This window comes from Podarcis pityusensis (genome assembly GCF_964106645.2).
Source record: "Podarcis pityusensis genome assembly, chromosome: 2".
In the NCBI taxonomy this organism is placed as follows: domain Eukaryota; kingdom Metazoa; phylum Chordata; class Lepidosauria; order Squamata; family Lacertidae; genus Podarcis; species Podarcis pityusensis.
In genome coordinates, this window is record NC_138029.1 from 12,332,104 (window position 1) to 12,347,454 (window position 15,351).

The 15,351-nt window shown below is 47.2% G+C and overlaps 1 protein-coding gene across 2 annotated transcripts in view; it reads left to right on the forward strand.

The window, feature by feature from the left end:
* SLC39A5 (solute carrier family 39 member 5) overlaps positions 1-14,843 on the forward strand; it is a 38,922-nt gene extending 24,079 nt beyond the window's left edge. For both annotated transcript variants that reach the window (XM_080994608.1, XM_080994607.1), the window contains exons 4-11: positions 1,728-1,902; positions 3,449-3,618; positions 6,105-6,263; positions 8,229-8,310; positions 10,041-10,301; positions 11,958-12,038; positions 13,067-13,257; positions 14,013-14,843. In XM_080994608.1, coding sequence (XP_080850734.1) covers positions 1,728-1,902; positions 3,449-3,618; positions 6,105-6,263; positions 8,229-8,310; positions 10,041-10,301; positions 11,958-12,038; positions 13,067-13,257; positions 14,013-14,165 — 1,272 coding nt within the window. In that variant the 3' untranslated portion in view covers positions 14,166-14,843. The remainder of the gene's footprint in view (positions 1-1,727; positions 1,903-3,448; positions 3,619-6,104; positions 6,264-8,228; positions 8,311-10,040; positions 10,302-11,957; positions 12,039-13,066; positions 13,258-14,012) is intronic.
* Positions 14,844-15,351: the final 508 nt, after the last annotated feature.

Genomic DNA, 15,351 nt, shown 5'->3' on the forward strand with positions numbered 1-15,351 from the left:
GTGGTACCTCGGGTTAAGGAGGTTGGTTCTTAACCTGAAACTGTTCTTAACCTGAAGCACCACTTTAGCTAATGGGGCCTCCCGCTGCCGCCGTGCCGCCAGGGCACGATTTCTGTTCTCATCCTGAAGCAAAGTTCTTAACCTGAAGCACTATTTTTAGGTTAGCGGAGTCTGTAACCTGAAGTGTATGTAACCTGAAACGTATGTAACCCGAGGTACCACTGTATACTGTATACCCAGCTCAGGTTCAAACCAGCCTCCTTCAGCCTTGTCTTGATGGCAGTAGATATGAGTAACACGGTGGGAAAAGCATCTGCTGAAGCAATCACGTGACCATGCAGTCATCTTGGGCATTTTGTTTATTCGTTTTCCTTAAGCTGCTTATATCCCACCCTTAATCCAGAGATCCCAGGGCAGGTAACGACATGCAATAATGTTCTGCAGAACAGAGTGTAAAACAATGCATAAAACCGTGTTTGTTCTCAGGTGAGCAAATTCACTCCAGGACCAAACACTTTGGACGAGGAGTCATGTTTTAAGCTGGTGTCTAAAAGACCCTCAGGTAGCACCCTGTCCCACCCGAGGGACAATGAGGAACAAAGGCCATAGCTGTCAACCGTCCCTTATTTGGCTGGAAAGTCCCTTATCCCAGCACTGCGTCCCACTGCTGTCCCTTATTAATGATGTCCCTTAAATTTCCCAGGTTTTAAAGGAAGCAGCTCCTCTCCCTCCCTCCCTGCCGGCCAGGGAGGAGGGAGGCTCCAACTGTGTGGCTTGGCTGTGTTGCTCACCCAATAAGGAGTCTAAGAATGACTGGGGGGTGGAGGTTGCATGCCTTGTGCCGATCAAATTGGCCGCGTTGCCTGGGGACTTGCCTTTGCTCAGCGCTTCCCAGCGGAGAGGTGACGGTGGTTTCCCTTGCTGCATCCCCTTTGCCGGGTTGCTGCGCTGTGGGAACCACCACTTGAGGCTTCGTTTGGCTGCTGGCTGGGCTTTCTGCCTTTGGCCTGGAGGGGCTCAGAAGCTGAACATACCTGTGCTTGGAAAATCCCTTATTTTGACTGCTGATCCCTTATTTTCGAGGCTGCCGGTCCCTTATTTTCAAATCTGTAAGTTGACAGCTATGAACAAAGGCAGAATCTTTGGTGACTTGTGGCAACGGTTTGATTGCAACAAGCAAGATGGATAGCACCAAGGGGGAAAGTGTGGGTTTGGTATAAATCAGCAGCAAGGATGGCAGAAGGGAGAGATTAAACGTGAACCTAGATCTGTACTAGGCCATTATTCCCCTCACACATAGCACATTTCCTGGAAGCAGTTGTAGAAATAATTATATATTTGTAATTATAAATGTCTGAATGTGATACCGTACCTCTGCGTTTTTAGGCATGTTGTGCGATACAGGTGAGTATTTGTTCTTGTTTTGCATTTTTAACCCAGATCTCCTAGAGAACAATGGGTCTTGCTGTTGTCTATTGCCCTCTTCCCCCAATTCTTCATGCTGTCACTTTTCAACTCATTCCCCTTCCAAAACTGGTGACATCCCCACCCCAGCCGAGATTTCTGAGTTCCGCTTGATCTAGTGCTGCAAATGAAAACTTTAATCAAATTAATGACCGAGAACCATGCTGGCAGTCAATTAAACGTGGGTTGGGGCTCCAGTACTCCCGTCCCATACAATTAATCATTCTTGCAATAAAGTCGTTTTTCTTCTTCTTTGTCTTCAGTGTCTCAACGTATCACAGCTGCTAGTCAATTTTGGGCTGAACTCTGTCTCCAAGATCACGCCAGAGCAGTTCACACTGCTGTGTCCTGCTTTGCTCTACCAGATTGACAGCCGCGTTTGCATCCAGCACTACGATGAGGTAGCTTTCGGCATGGCAGGAAGTTCTCTCTGGAGTGGTAAGGAACACAAGCTGTCTTCCTCGTACCCTGACCCAGGAGGGGCCTTGACTCCCAGCTCCAGCCTTACCCTTCTGCATCAGCCCCAGTACTGGTTTTGCGCCCTTAATTTTCATTCATTATTCCCCTGCTGACTACAGTCCTTCGACCCTCACCCCTACCTGCCCTTCAGTTACCACCTCTCCCATTTTGTCTCCCATTGTCATTGGCTTTCCAAGGAGTTCTCGGTTTGCAAACCCACATCTTGGGTCTGATCCAACATATATATATATATATATATATATATATATATATATATATATATAGGTAAAGGGACCCCTGACCATTAGATCCAGTCGTGACCAACTCTGCGGTTGCGGTGCTCATCTTGCTTTATTGGCCGAGGGAGCCTGCGTACAGCTTCCGGGTCATGTGGCCAGCATGACTAAGCCGCTTCTGGCGAACCAGAGCAGCGCATGGAAACGCCGTTTACCTTCTCGCCGGAGCGGTACCTATTTATCCACTTGCACTTTGACGTGCTTTCGAACTGCTAGGTTGGCAGGAGCAGGGACCGAGCAATGGGAGCTCACCCCGTCACGGGGATTTGAACTGCTGACCTTCTGATCGGCAAGTCCTAGGCTCTGTGGTTTAACCCACAGCACCACCTTTGGAATATATATATATTCCAAAATACCCCTCCCCACAAAATGTGTGTACTTTGCTGTCCTCTCAAGAACAGCTCAGAATCTTCATCAAGGGCCCTTCGGGATGACCTGTTACTGAGCGTTCATCCCGATAGGTTTGCAAAGATGACGTGTCAAAGCAAGTGCGATCCTGCACTTCCCAGTTGATTTCCCCATTACTATTGTTATTGTAAAACAACAACAACTCTGACCTTCTGAGGAAGCAGGTTTCATGTGCAAGACCTTCCAATCCACTGTCATTGTGTGACCTCAATTTGGCAGTATGTGATTGAATCCTACCTGATAATAGCAAGAATCTGGAAGCGACGTCAGACTAACTGGGTACACAGTGGATACTGAGTACAATTTCAAGCGTATTGGCTCTCAGGATGCTTCAAGTTAATGTTCGAGCTCCAGTTTGGGGGAGCCTCTTATTCAGTGTTTCTTAAACACTAGGCCTTCAAAGTAACTAGATTTACTGCGTTTCCTATCCCCCACGCCCATTCCTGCAACTTGGAAGTAATCACCATGGCACCAAGATGTTTGGACTATCAGTCATCCCTGAATATTGGTCATGCTGGCTGGGGGCTGATGGGAGCTCTTGTCCATCAACATCTTAAAGATGGCTACCCTTCTATATACCAAATTTCTAGGCTCCTGACATTGCCAATAGTGTTCAGAGAACTGGGGTCCTTAATTGTTTTAGGCGGCAGATAATTAGTTGTCAGGTTCCAGGAGAAGTGGCATGAAAGTCTTTTGGAACATGTGGAGAGGTGGGGCAAATGAGGACATGACTTCGGCCCCCACTGTATGATCCAGCAGGTTGTTGGTTTTAGTTCTCTTGTTCCTAGTCCAATCTTGCTCATCCTCTTTGTTCTCCACAGGTCTGGGCTGGGGATGTTTGGCTATCACCCTGACTAGCTTGCCATCTGCCCTGGCCATAGTTCTCGTTCCTCTCTTCAACCGCAAGCTCTTCCATTTCCTTCTCGCTTTCCTGGTCGCCTTGGCTGTGGGGACGTTGTGTGGGGACGCACTGCTGCATCTCTGGCCGCACGTATGTACCAACTGTTATGTATTCAGTGGTCTGTGTTTGCCTGAGCTTGAGTCTGGATTAAGGATTCTGAGCTCCTGTGTTCTGATTCGATACATGATGTCCAATCACAGAATATTTCAGGATTTGGGCCACTGCCATTGGCCCTTGAATTCTGTGTCGTGATTCGCAGCTTGGAAGTTTAGACAGCCAATCATGTTGCGAGTGGGAGTGGCCCAGGCTTTCAGAAATGTATATAAGCAGTTGCTTTGCCCATTTCCTGGTTATGTAGGTCAATAAAGGTTCTTGCTGTTATCACTGTGTCTTACCTTGTGGGAACCTGTGTACACTTCACCAACCCTCTCCCCCAAATCTTTGTGGTATGATTTCTCTTTGGGGTCTCCTGTGGAGGAAGACGAGGTGGGAGAGATGTACCCCAACCTTCTCCATATCATGATGAAACCTGGGGTGCTCGGACAATGCCAAAGGGGAGCATCTTGAGTTTCTGTTTCCCAATGCCAGTGAACTTACACCTGGAAACCAATATCCCTACTGTGGAAGGACATGTGGATCCAAAATTGGCCTCCACAGTCACTTTCGGACTGGAAGACAATCTTACTCGGCTACGAGTGATTGCCAAAGAAGAAGTCTGTCATTCCCTTACACGAATACGCTGCCAGTTTAGTCAAAGCATCCCAATACAACTGTCATGCCCTGTAATATTCCTCGGGCATCTGGGAGGCCACCGTGAGAACAGGATGCTGGATTAGATGGGCCTTTGGTTTGATCCAGCAAGGCTCTTCTTGCCTTCTTATTTCCAGCACTCCCTTGTTCTTCATCTCATGCATTTCCCTGTCAGCTCAAACCCAGGAGACGAGGACAAATTGAATGTCTGCAAACCAAATTTGTCAGTGGTTGGAGGGAGTGGTCCTTTCTCGGAAGGCCTTGAGGGTTTTCATACATTGCCTTTCAAACACTCTTGCACCATTTATGTGAGCATATGGCCACTCTTACCATAAAAGAGAGGGATTTGTCAAGGCAGCTGAGAGCCCTTCTGACCAGGGTAGGTTTTTTTATAGTTGCTTTTAAGGTGCAGCTGAAGTAAGAACTGCTTTAGGCCCGATGAGCAGAGCAAAAGAATACCTTCTAACCTTTCTTAATGATTTATGCACAGCAGAGAATCCAATTTTTCCAGTGGGAAAGAAATACACTTTGTGGTCTGTAGAGTGTGATTGCTTATCTAGCTAATATGAATCAGGGATGGGCAGTCTTTATGGTTCCGAGGGTGGGTCACACTCACATGCACCCTCCTCCATCTCTTACAGAAAGAGAGACACCACACAGAACAGAAATCCCATCACCCGTCCCATCTGTTTGGCAACTAGAAGAGCTCAGGAGCTTTGCAAACAGAAGCTGCTTTTCTGAGATGTAAAGAGGTTGTCCCTGTGAACAAATAATATGGTTGCTATTCTAGCCACACAGCCTAGCTAATTCTCTTAGACCTTGAACAGGTTCTTATACTGAGTTGTGAACTCCACACATTGGAGCAGGCCGTTAGCCCTGATCCCTCTGAATACCAGTTTTTGGGAGTCAGACATGGGGAGTGTGCTGTTGCACTCAGGTCCTGATCCATAGGCATCTGGTTGTCATCTGGTAGAGAGAAAAGGATGCTACACAAGGCAAATCTTTGATGTGATTCGCTGGATCTCTTAACCTTTTCTTTTAAAAAATAATAATAATCGTATTTTTCCGTGTCTAAGACAATGTTCTTTGCTTAAAACTTTTAGTCCCAAAGTGGGGGACATCTCCCACAAAAAGCTTAACAACTTTTGGTGATCCGATCTCCCTACAAAAATATCAACACGCTTTGTTTTGAGGGGGCAGAGACCAAAGGGGAAGCTCAGTTGGTCTGTCGCTTGCCTGCCTGCTCTCTCACTTGCTTGGGGGGGTCTGGAAAGAGGAGCTGAGGTGAGGAGCACACCGCCCATGGACAACGCGGGCCCCCACCTCAAAGCACAGCAGCAGGAGATAACACGATGATTCTGGTTTGTTTCCAGGACGATGGAATCTGCCTCTTCTTCCTTAACTTCCTTAAAGAGTTTTACAGTGGTACCTCGGGTTACATACGCTTCAGGTTACATACGCTGCAGGTTACAGACTTCGCTAACCCAAAATTGTACCTCAGGTTAAGAACTTTGCTTCAGGATGAGAACAGAAATTGTGCGCCGGCGGCGCGGCGGCAGCAGGAGGCTCCATTAGCTAAAGTGGTGCTTCAGGTTAAGAACAGTTTCAGGTTAAGTAAGGACCTCTGGAACGAATTAAGTACTTAACCCGAGGTAGCACTGTACAAAACTGGACATCTTTTTGACCGAGAGACTGCTAGAGTGATTTCTTCATTCTTGGTTCAAAAAATAAAATAAGGGTCACCTTATACATGGAAAAATACAGTACTTGACTGTTTATTTTCTGAATTCTCCCTTTCTCCGCTCAAAAGAATTGTTTTCATTCAGGCACAGGCCAGGCCCCATGGACTTCTGTCACCAAAACAAGAACCAATGACCTTGGCGGAAGACGCAGTCCTGAAGGGCCTCTGCGTTCTGGGCGGTATTTACCTACTGTTCCTCATTGAGAATCTCATGGGAACGCTCAAGAGGATTCAAGTCAAAAAGGTAAAGAGATGGAGTGGCCTGCCAGTGGCCTGGGCAACCTGATGGGCTGGCCAGGAGATTTCAAGAAAGTGATCCCGCCCCTCCAGTCGACTTAGTTCTCCCCATCATCTTCCTTAATGTCCCAGGCAAAAATCCTATTTCCATGTGGGTCTGTGAAAGGATCCCTTTATGCTGTTATAAGGAAAAATGACTCCTTTCCCTTATGAGGTATCCAGGAGCCCATATAGAGTCTTTAAGTGGGTTCCTTATTGCTAGGAGAAAATAACAGAGGCCAACCGGAGAATATTGAGAAGCATATTGGCTAGTAACCCTGCCACAAGGTCCTCACTCACCACACGCAGGAGGGGAGGAGGAACCCAGAACAATCGTGCGCACGCCCTTATATAAACTTTTGAAATTGCCCACCCTGTAGTCCAAGGTAAAGGTAAAGGTACCCCTGACTTTAAGGTCCAATCGCGGATGACACTGGGGTTGCACGCTCATCTCGCTCTATAGGCCGAGGGAGCTGGCATTTGTCCACAGACAGCTTCCGGGTCATGTGGCCAGCATGACTAAGCCGCTTCTGGCAAACTAGAGCAGCGCACGGAAACGCCGTTTTCCTTCCCGCCAGAGCGGTACCTATTTATCTACTTGCACTTTGACATGCTTTCAAACTGCTAGGTTGGCAGGAGCTGGGACCAAGCAACAGGAGCTCACCCCGTTGTGGGGATTCGAACCCCCAACCTTCTGATCGACAAGTCCTAGGCTCTGTGGTTTAACCCACAGCGCCACCCACGTCCCCCTATAGCCCAGGACCACCCTCCATCCTACATACATCACAGAAGGAGGCAGTCTACAGCAGAAATCCTGTCTGCCAGGATATCTGTTAATGGTCACTGATTGCTTTACTTGGGCAGCCTGGCCATTCTTTTGTGATGGTTAATACTTTAGTTCCTGAATCCAGGTCACAGGCTCACCCTATTCATAAACAAATATGCCCTTAATATAGGATTTGTAAGCGAAAAGACAATGGGAGGGCTTTCCCCATTTGCCTCCCTTACTGCAGAGAAATATTTGAGGTCAATTTGGGAGTCAAAATGACTTCAGGATTGCTCTCCTGTACAATTTTAGACACGTGGTTTATATAGTTATGTATGAAAGGAATTGCTGAATTAACCAATTGAACTGGAATACAAAAAAGGGAGGTGAGAGGAGGTCAGGGAAGCAAGGAAATGAAATGTAAGATACGGAAGGATTAATTTGTTTTTAAGTGTTTCTTTTTTATTTTTTTTCTGTACTTTGTATTTTGTATGTTTCTCTCTCTTTTTTTTAAATATATTTTTCCTTGTTTCTTCTCTCTTTAATTATGTATTTTTTTGTTTTTGAAATTTTAATAAATATCATTTAAAAAAATAATAATATATAGTTATGTATGTGTTTGCCTTGTACTTTTATGAACGTTTATTTTATATTTGGGACCTTAGAATAATTATAACAATGCCATGCAGCCTAAGCTATGTCCAACCAGTCAGAAGCTTCTCCCATGACCGAACCAAAAAAAGAGGAGGAAGAAACAGCTAATAGTATGTGTTTTATGTGTGTGGTTTACGGTATGGTCCGTGTTTTGGACTAAACCACCCATGCTGAGCCTGTGAGCCTCACTTCTGCTCTTTGGATGAGTAGCAACCAACCCATAATTAACAAGGTCACCATTTGGCTTGTTGGTGCCAGGTGTGCTAAATCTCTGTGGCAGTGGTTGTTTTAAAACAACAAGCACACACACGTTTACTGGAGAAACCCCTTAGGAACTTCTGCTCCAGATAATGTCATGTTTTGTGTCCACCACCAGAGGGAGACACCACTGCTATACTGTACTACCCAACACCTCTAGGGGGAGACAAAGTATTGCAGCATCACTAGGCTGGGCTTCTCATGACAACCTCAGCTTAGTGCTGCTTAGTCATCAGTTTTGCTTTCTTTCTGTAGAAGGGCGCCACCGGAAAGCAGCTTGAACCATCTCCAGCTGAGGTGGGTGACAACAGCACTGCTGGTTTGAGGACATCTCATGGTGAGTCACACAGTCTGGATTGCTTTAGGTTTTTATTAGTATCATGGCTTTCTTCTGTGCTCTTAACTGTGAAAAGTTTTGTTGTCCCCCTACAGAAGGATTCATGTGTCATGGCTGCAATCCATGCACACTTTGTGGAATTAAAACACAGCTAGGCATTAGGTTGGAAGGAACTTGTTTTCTCTAATGTCTTTCCTTCAACCAAGATCTGCCCATCTGTTGGGCAGGTGGGGCAGTTGTCCCAGTGACCATTGTCCAATGTCACTGCTGTTACTATTTTCCCCAGCAATATACTATACTTTAGTCCTTAACCCAGCCCAGGTGGTATAGTGAACATGTTGCTTAAATGACCTCGGCCCAGTATACCTGAAGGAGCGTCTCCACCCCCATCGTTCAGCCCGGACACTAAGGTCCAGCTCCGAGGGCCTTCTGGCGCTTCCCTCACTGTGAGAAGTGAGGTTACAGGGAACCAGGCAGAGGGCCTTCTTGGTAGTGGCACCCGCCCTATGGAATGCCCTCCCATCAGATGTCAAGGAAATAAACAACTATCTGACTTTTCGAAGACATATGAAGGCAGCCCTGGGGGAGTTTTAAATGTTTGATGTTTTATCATGTTTTTAATATTCTGTTGGGAGCCGCCCAGAGTGGCTGGGGGAACCCAGCCAGATGGGAAGAAAGGAAGGAAGGAAGGAAGGAAGGAAGGGAGGGAGGGAGGGAGGGAAGGAAGGAAAGAAAGAAAGAAGGAAAGAAAGAAAGAAGGAAAGGAAGGAAGGAAAAGGAAGGAAGGAAGGAAGGAAGGGAAGGGAAGAAGGAAAGGAAGGAAAGAAAGAAGGAAGGAAGGAAGATTATTCACTGTAGAAGGCCTTTAAAATTCCTTTAAGCTTCATGTATTAAAAAACTCAGTGTACAGATGAGTTTTTTTCCAAGTTTCTCTCTTAGCTAATCTGCTGCTTCATAGACTCGTTGCAAGGACAATATGGAACGCCTTTGCAACCTGTCTTTGGAACGGGTGGGAAAAGACATCTAGCTAAACACAGAGCAGAGCAGGCGATGGCAGAAAACATGTTTTCACAAGTCCATCCGGACAGACCAGAAATTATTTTGGAATGCATCCTACAGTTGAATGGGGGGGGGGGCTGTAGCTATTTGGGGGAACAGCACCTGCTTCATATGGGGCCTTGTGGGTCTGCCGTGGGTCAAGCTGAACAGAAGTAGCTGACGAGGCCAAGGTCCGCTGTGCAATCAAGCTGTCTCTGTGTTTAGCCCATGAAATATACTTGGAGTCGAGTGTGGATTTCATGCTCTTTATTCAGCTCATAGTAGTGAGGAATGGAAGTTCCCGCAAATGTCTGCTTTATATATATTATTTACACAATGGGCCCCACGTGATTGGCTAATTCTGGGATTCTCCTGTAGGCCGATCAGGTTGCGGATTCACTTCCACCTGGAGTTGGATTGGGTGGCTCCTGCTGACCAATCAGACCGCTGCATTCTGGATCCTATTATTCTAGGACCAATCAGAATGCTGCATTCTGAACCCTATTGTTCTAGGACCAATTAGACTGCTGCATTTTGGATCCTATTCAACTCAGTACATAACAGCCCATTATCTGTGAGTTCCAAGAGTGCATCCACAGTACTGCTTGCTTAGTCACAAATGCCAGCGATCTGTGCCAGGGTTAGGGGTGGGCAAGTGGATCTGATATTTCCCTGCTTGGTTTGGGGGTCAGGTGCTGAATCCCAGAGCCTGACGGTAGCAGAAGGAGGAGCTGACAGCCTCTACGGGGAAGTCCAGGACTGCTCTGTCCAAATTCGCAGCTCAGAAGAGTGTGGAGGAAGCTCAGAGAGGCAGGAAGAAGAGCTCCATCAGCACCATGCTCACGGGCATTCCCACAGTCCAGCTGGAGCCCTCAAGGCTGGGATAGCCGACATCGCTTGGATGGTTATTCTAGGGGATGGGATACACAACTTCACAGATGGACTGGCCATTGGTGAGTGGCTTTGAGCCAGGGCTAGGTTTCTGCTTGTGCCAGAAGCAAATAATAATAATAATAATAATAATAATAATAATAATGGCAGGGCACAATCCTACAAAAGTTAGGCTGGAACCAGAAAATTATTTTTCAGAGGTTGAGAGAAATTACTTCCATTTATTTATTTGAGTTTATAAACCACTTAATAAAGACATCCCTAAGCAGAATACAGTGACGCGGGTGGTGTTGTGGGTTAAACCACAGAGCCTAGGACTTGCCGATCAGAAGGTCAGCAGTTCGAATCCCCGCGACGGAGTGAGCTCCCGTTGCTCGCTCCCTGCTCCTGCCCACCTAGCAGTTCAAAAGCACGTCAAAGTGCAAGTAGATAAATAGGTACCGCTCCAGTGGGAAGGTAAACAGCATTTCCGTGCACTGCTCTGATTCGCCAGAAGCGGCTTAGTCATGCTGGCCACATGACCCGGAAGCTGTATGCTAGCTCCCTCGGCCAATAAAGCGAGATGAGCGCCGCAACCCCAGAGTCGGCCACGACTCGACCTAATGGTCAGGGGTCCCTTTACCTTTACCTTTAAGCAGCATACAAAGAACAATTTAAAATAATCATCAATGTGCGAATAAAAACAACAAAATTGGTTTTCCTTATTTTCATTTACATGTCTAGATATGCTTGTTGCACCAAAGGAAGCTTTTAAAAGGATCTGAAATGGCATAATGAGAGTCGCGAGCTTCACATGTAATGGACTGTAGTCTTCCTGTTCTGTAGTGTCAAGTGTTGCCCTTGTACTACTCAGCAGGGAGGAGGGCGTAAAACTATAATGAGCTGACTCTGCCCATCATTGGCTGTGTCTCCAACTACTAATGGCCTCTCAGCACCCCTCTCCCCGCCCCCAGTGGGTACTGGCTACCACCACTGGTTCTCTCCAGCCTTCAGTTCCAGAAAGGCTTGTGTTAGACCTCTGTCACAGAATCACAGAAGCTTCCCACTTAAATTCCAGGTGATTGGACGTAATCATAAATACCTTCTTTCTTCTTCTTTGGTGATCACTCAAAGCCAAGTAAGACTGTCTTCCACGAACACGGTTTTAACAGTGAGTCCGTAAGTGACTGTGGAGGCCAATTCTGGATCCACACATCCTTCCACACAGGTTTCCGGGGGGGAGTTGATCACGGTGAGGGTTTGCGAAACATGACTTCCTCTTAGCGCATGTCTTCCTTTGTCCTGACTTTGAGCCTCTAGAAAGCCCATGACTCCTTCGGTAAAGGCTGTTCTCCAATTGGAGCACTCACAGGCCAGTGTTTCCCAGTTGTCAGTGTTTATACTACATTTTTTTATATTTGCCTTGAGACGGTCTTTAAACCTCTTTTGTTGACCACCAGCATTACGCTTTCCATTTTTAAGTTAGGAATGGAGTAGTTGCTTTGGAAGACGATAATCAGGTATCCGAACAACATGACCAGTCCAACGGTTGATGTTGAAGAATAATTGCTTCAACACTGGTGATCTTTGCTTCTTCCAATACACTGGCGTTCATTCACCTGTCTTCCCACTCGAGTGAAGACAAACTAGTTCAGATGACTTGAGCCAATCCACCTGGAGAGAGGGGAGAGGAAACGCCTCTTTTAGGTTCACTTACCTTTGTAACCCTTTTCTCCTAGGAGCTGCTTTCTCTGATGGAATCTCCAGCGGTTTAAGCACTACGGTGGCAGTATTTTGCCACGAACTGCCCCATGAACTTGGTAAGGAAGATCCCCAGCTTTATTCTTCAGGCTTTCCTGACCTCTCTTACTTTTAAATCTGCTTTGTTTTACTATTTAATATTTTAAAGATTTGGGGCTCAGTTTGTGTGTGTGCATTTTTAAATGTCATTCACACACCTTGGGTGCAAATCTCCACTCTCATGTCGTGGCTGTAGGCTTGGCCATTGGTGGATTTGATATAAACTCAGATCCAACAAATCTTTTCCTATGGTCCTGCGCTTCTGATGACGGAAGATGATGCTGATGATATCAGTTAATCCTATCATATCCTCCTGTCCGGTGTCCAAGGAAGACTCCACCCCTTTACTTGGATCTGCTCTGGTGTTGTGGATGCTCCTGCCCTTCTGTTGAACCCATGCCATTCTGGGTTTGTGGGTCCCACCCATGTGACCTTACCTGATGCTGTGCTTACAGGCAGGGCCGGATTTAGCTTTGATGAAGCCCTAAGCTACTGAAGGTAATGGGGCCCTTTATATGTCCAGCTGTCCTTTGTCACAGCAGGTGGCGCTGTGGGTTAAACCACAGACTTGCCAATCAGAAGGTCGGTGGTTCAAATCCCCACGACGGGGTGAGCTCCCGTTGCTTGGTCCCTGCTCCTGCCAACCTAGCAGTTTGGAAGCACCTCAAAGTGCAAGTAGATAAATAGGTACCGCTCCGGCGGGAAGGTAAACGGCGTTTCCGTGCACTGCTCTGGTTCGCCAGAAGCGGCTTAGTCATGCTGGCCACATGACCCGGAAGCTGTATGTCGGCTCCCTCGGCCAATAAAGCGAGATGAGCGCCACAACCCCAGAGTCAATTAAAATACAGCATATGCATGGCACATTACAATTACCCAAAGAGGCAGAAAAAGCTTCAAGTCGTCCACAATTTGCAAGTGGTCCATTGGGGTGGGGGGAAGGTGGATTTGGGGATCACTGGATTTAGAGACATTGCTTGGCTTTGAGTTAGTTATGGTGCCTTTGTGAAGATGTGTCCATTGCACTCTTAACTCCTCTTTTCTTTGGCAGGGGATTGCGCTGTCCTGCTGCAGGCTGGAATGCCAGTCCGACGGGTGTTCCTCTTCAACCTGCTGTCTGCTTTCCTGGCTTACTTGGGCGCAGTAGTAGGGACACTCATTAGTCGGAGCACCACGCAAGTCACGCCCTGGATTTTTGCCATCACGGCTGGTATTTTCCTGTACGTGGCACTGGTGGACATGGTAAGGACAGCCGCCTCTTTGCAAACTTCTGCTGTAAGCATGACATTAATCTTTTGGGGACCCAGGGTTTAGTTATTCCCTACCTGGGCCTCGGGACACGGGTGGCGCTGTGGGTTAAACCACAGAGCCTAGGGCTTGCCGATCAGGTCGGCGGTTCGAAACCCCAAGACGGGGTGAGCTCCCGTTGCTCGGTCCCTGCTCCTGCCAACCTAGCAGTTCGAAAGCACCTCAAAGTGCAAGTAGATAAATAGGTACCACTATGTCAGGAGGGTAAATGGCGTTTCCGTGCACTGCTCTGGTTCGCCAGAAATGGCTTAGTCATGCTGGCAACATGACCCGGAAGTTGTACGCCGGCTCCCTCGGCCAATAAAGCGAGATGAGCGCCGCAACCCCAGAGTCGTCCACGACTGGACCTAATGGTCAGGGGTCCCTTTACCTTTATCCCTGACACAATACCTATCGATGAACATTTTAGGCAACGTAGCTCTGATACCATTCGCATTGCAATCTGACTGAAGAAACAAACGGCTTTAAAGCACCACCACCGTGGGTGAAAATGACCCAAGCTTGGGTCTCCTTTCTTCTGATTTGCTCAAGGACCCGAAAAAGCGGAAAGTTTGCAATGCGATTAAGAGTTGACCTCACAGTAGGCATCGCTGTTATTGTCTCTTCAAGGAGAACAACTGCAAGCTGCCCTAACAACAGCTGCCAAGGACATAATGGCTTTTTGTTGTTTTTTCTCACCCTCTCTCTAGCTGCCTGAAATGCTGCAGAGGAGCTCTAGCAGGGGCAAGAAGGGCTCCCTTGCCCACTTCCTTCTCCAGAACCTGGGCTTCCTCACTGGAGGAGTCCTCATGGTCTGCATCGCTCTCTTTGAAGGGCAGATCAGTTTCCATTTGGACGGGTAGCCCTCTTCAGCAGGAAACTCCAGAACGCAAGATGGATCGAAGGCGATGCCCCCTCCGACTTCAAGCACGATTGCACCTTTCCTCTTAACTCTATAAGAGGGGCTACAGATTTGCTCCATCTTCCTGTCCGCAGGAGTTAGAGAAAGAACTCAGTAGGAGAGAACAGAAGGAACAGCTTATTGTTCCCATGTTTTTGTGTGGCAGCAAAAACAGGGTGCCAAACTGAGGGCGACAGTGCCTTTACCTAGCCTTTGTGGCTTGGATGAAAGGAAGAAAGTTGTGCTTAGTCGCTGCAATCAACATGTTGAAAACTCCTTGTGCTTTCTAAAGAGCACTAGTTTGCTCGAGAAAGACTGGACCTATTGCCACCTCGGAATGCAATGTGAGAGAGAATTATTCAAAGGACTACAACTTACTTAGAGAGCCGCTGATATGCAATGGGGGCCTTTCATGTTTTGGAGCTGAGTTTCCCCAGCAAGCTATTTCCTGTAATCCAAGGATAGAGAACCAGCAGCTGTTGCTGGACTACAACTCCCATCATTCCTGTCAGCCTTCCTGGCTGGGTCCAATGGCAGTTGGTCCAATCCCTGATGTAAGCTATCAGTGTCCTGAGCATTCATTAATATTTAAGTTGGCATTAAAAAAGGCAACTGGTTACCAAAAGCCTCTACACCAAAATTTCAGGTTTGATGGAACAGTGGTCTCTCTCTCTCTCTCTCTCTCTCTCTCTCTCTCTGTGTGTGTGTTAATGCAAGGAAGCCTGGACCTCTTTAGTTATGGGATGGGTGTGTTTGTGTGAGTAGCACATGACAAAGTTCTTAAGGACAAAACTCATCCTTATAATAGAAGATTCAGAGGCCTGCTGCTTTAAATTCCCCAGTGATAACCCCACCTGGTTTGCCTGCAAGGGCAATTGCTTGAAGTGCAAACGAGCCAAGTTGTTGTATCCTTTCCACAACTCCTCATGTACCCCCTACCTAGAAGGAAGCCTAAAAACTCCTCTAAATAACAGAACACCTTCATTAGTTGTCCTCTACAGAATTACAGAATGGGACGCGGGTGGCACTGTGGGTTTAAACCAGAGCCTAGGACTTGCTGATCAGAAGGTCAGCGGTTTGAATCCCTGCGACAGGGTGAGTTCCCGTTGCTCGGTCCCTGCTCCTGCCAACATAGCAATTCGAAAGCA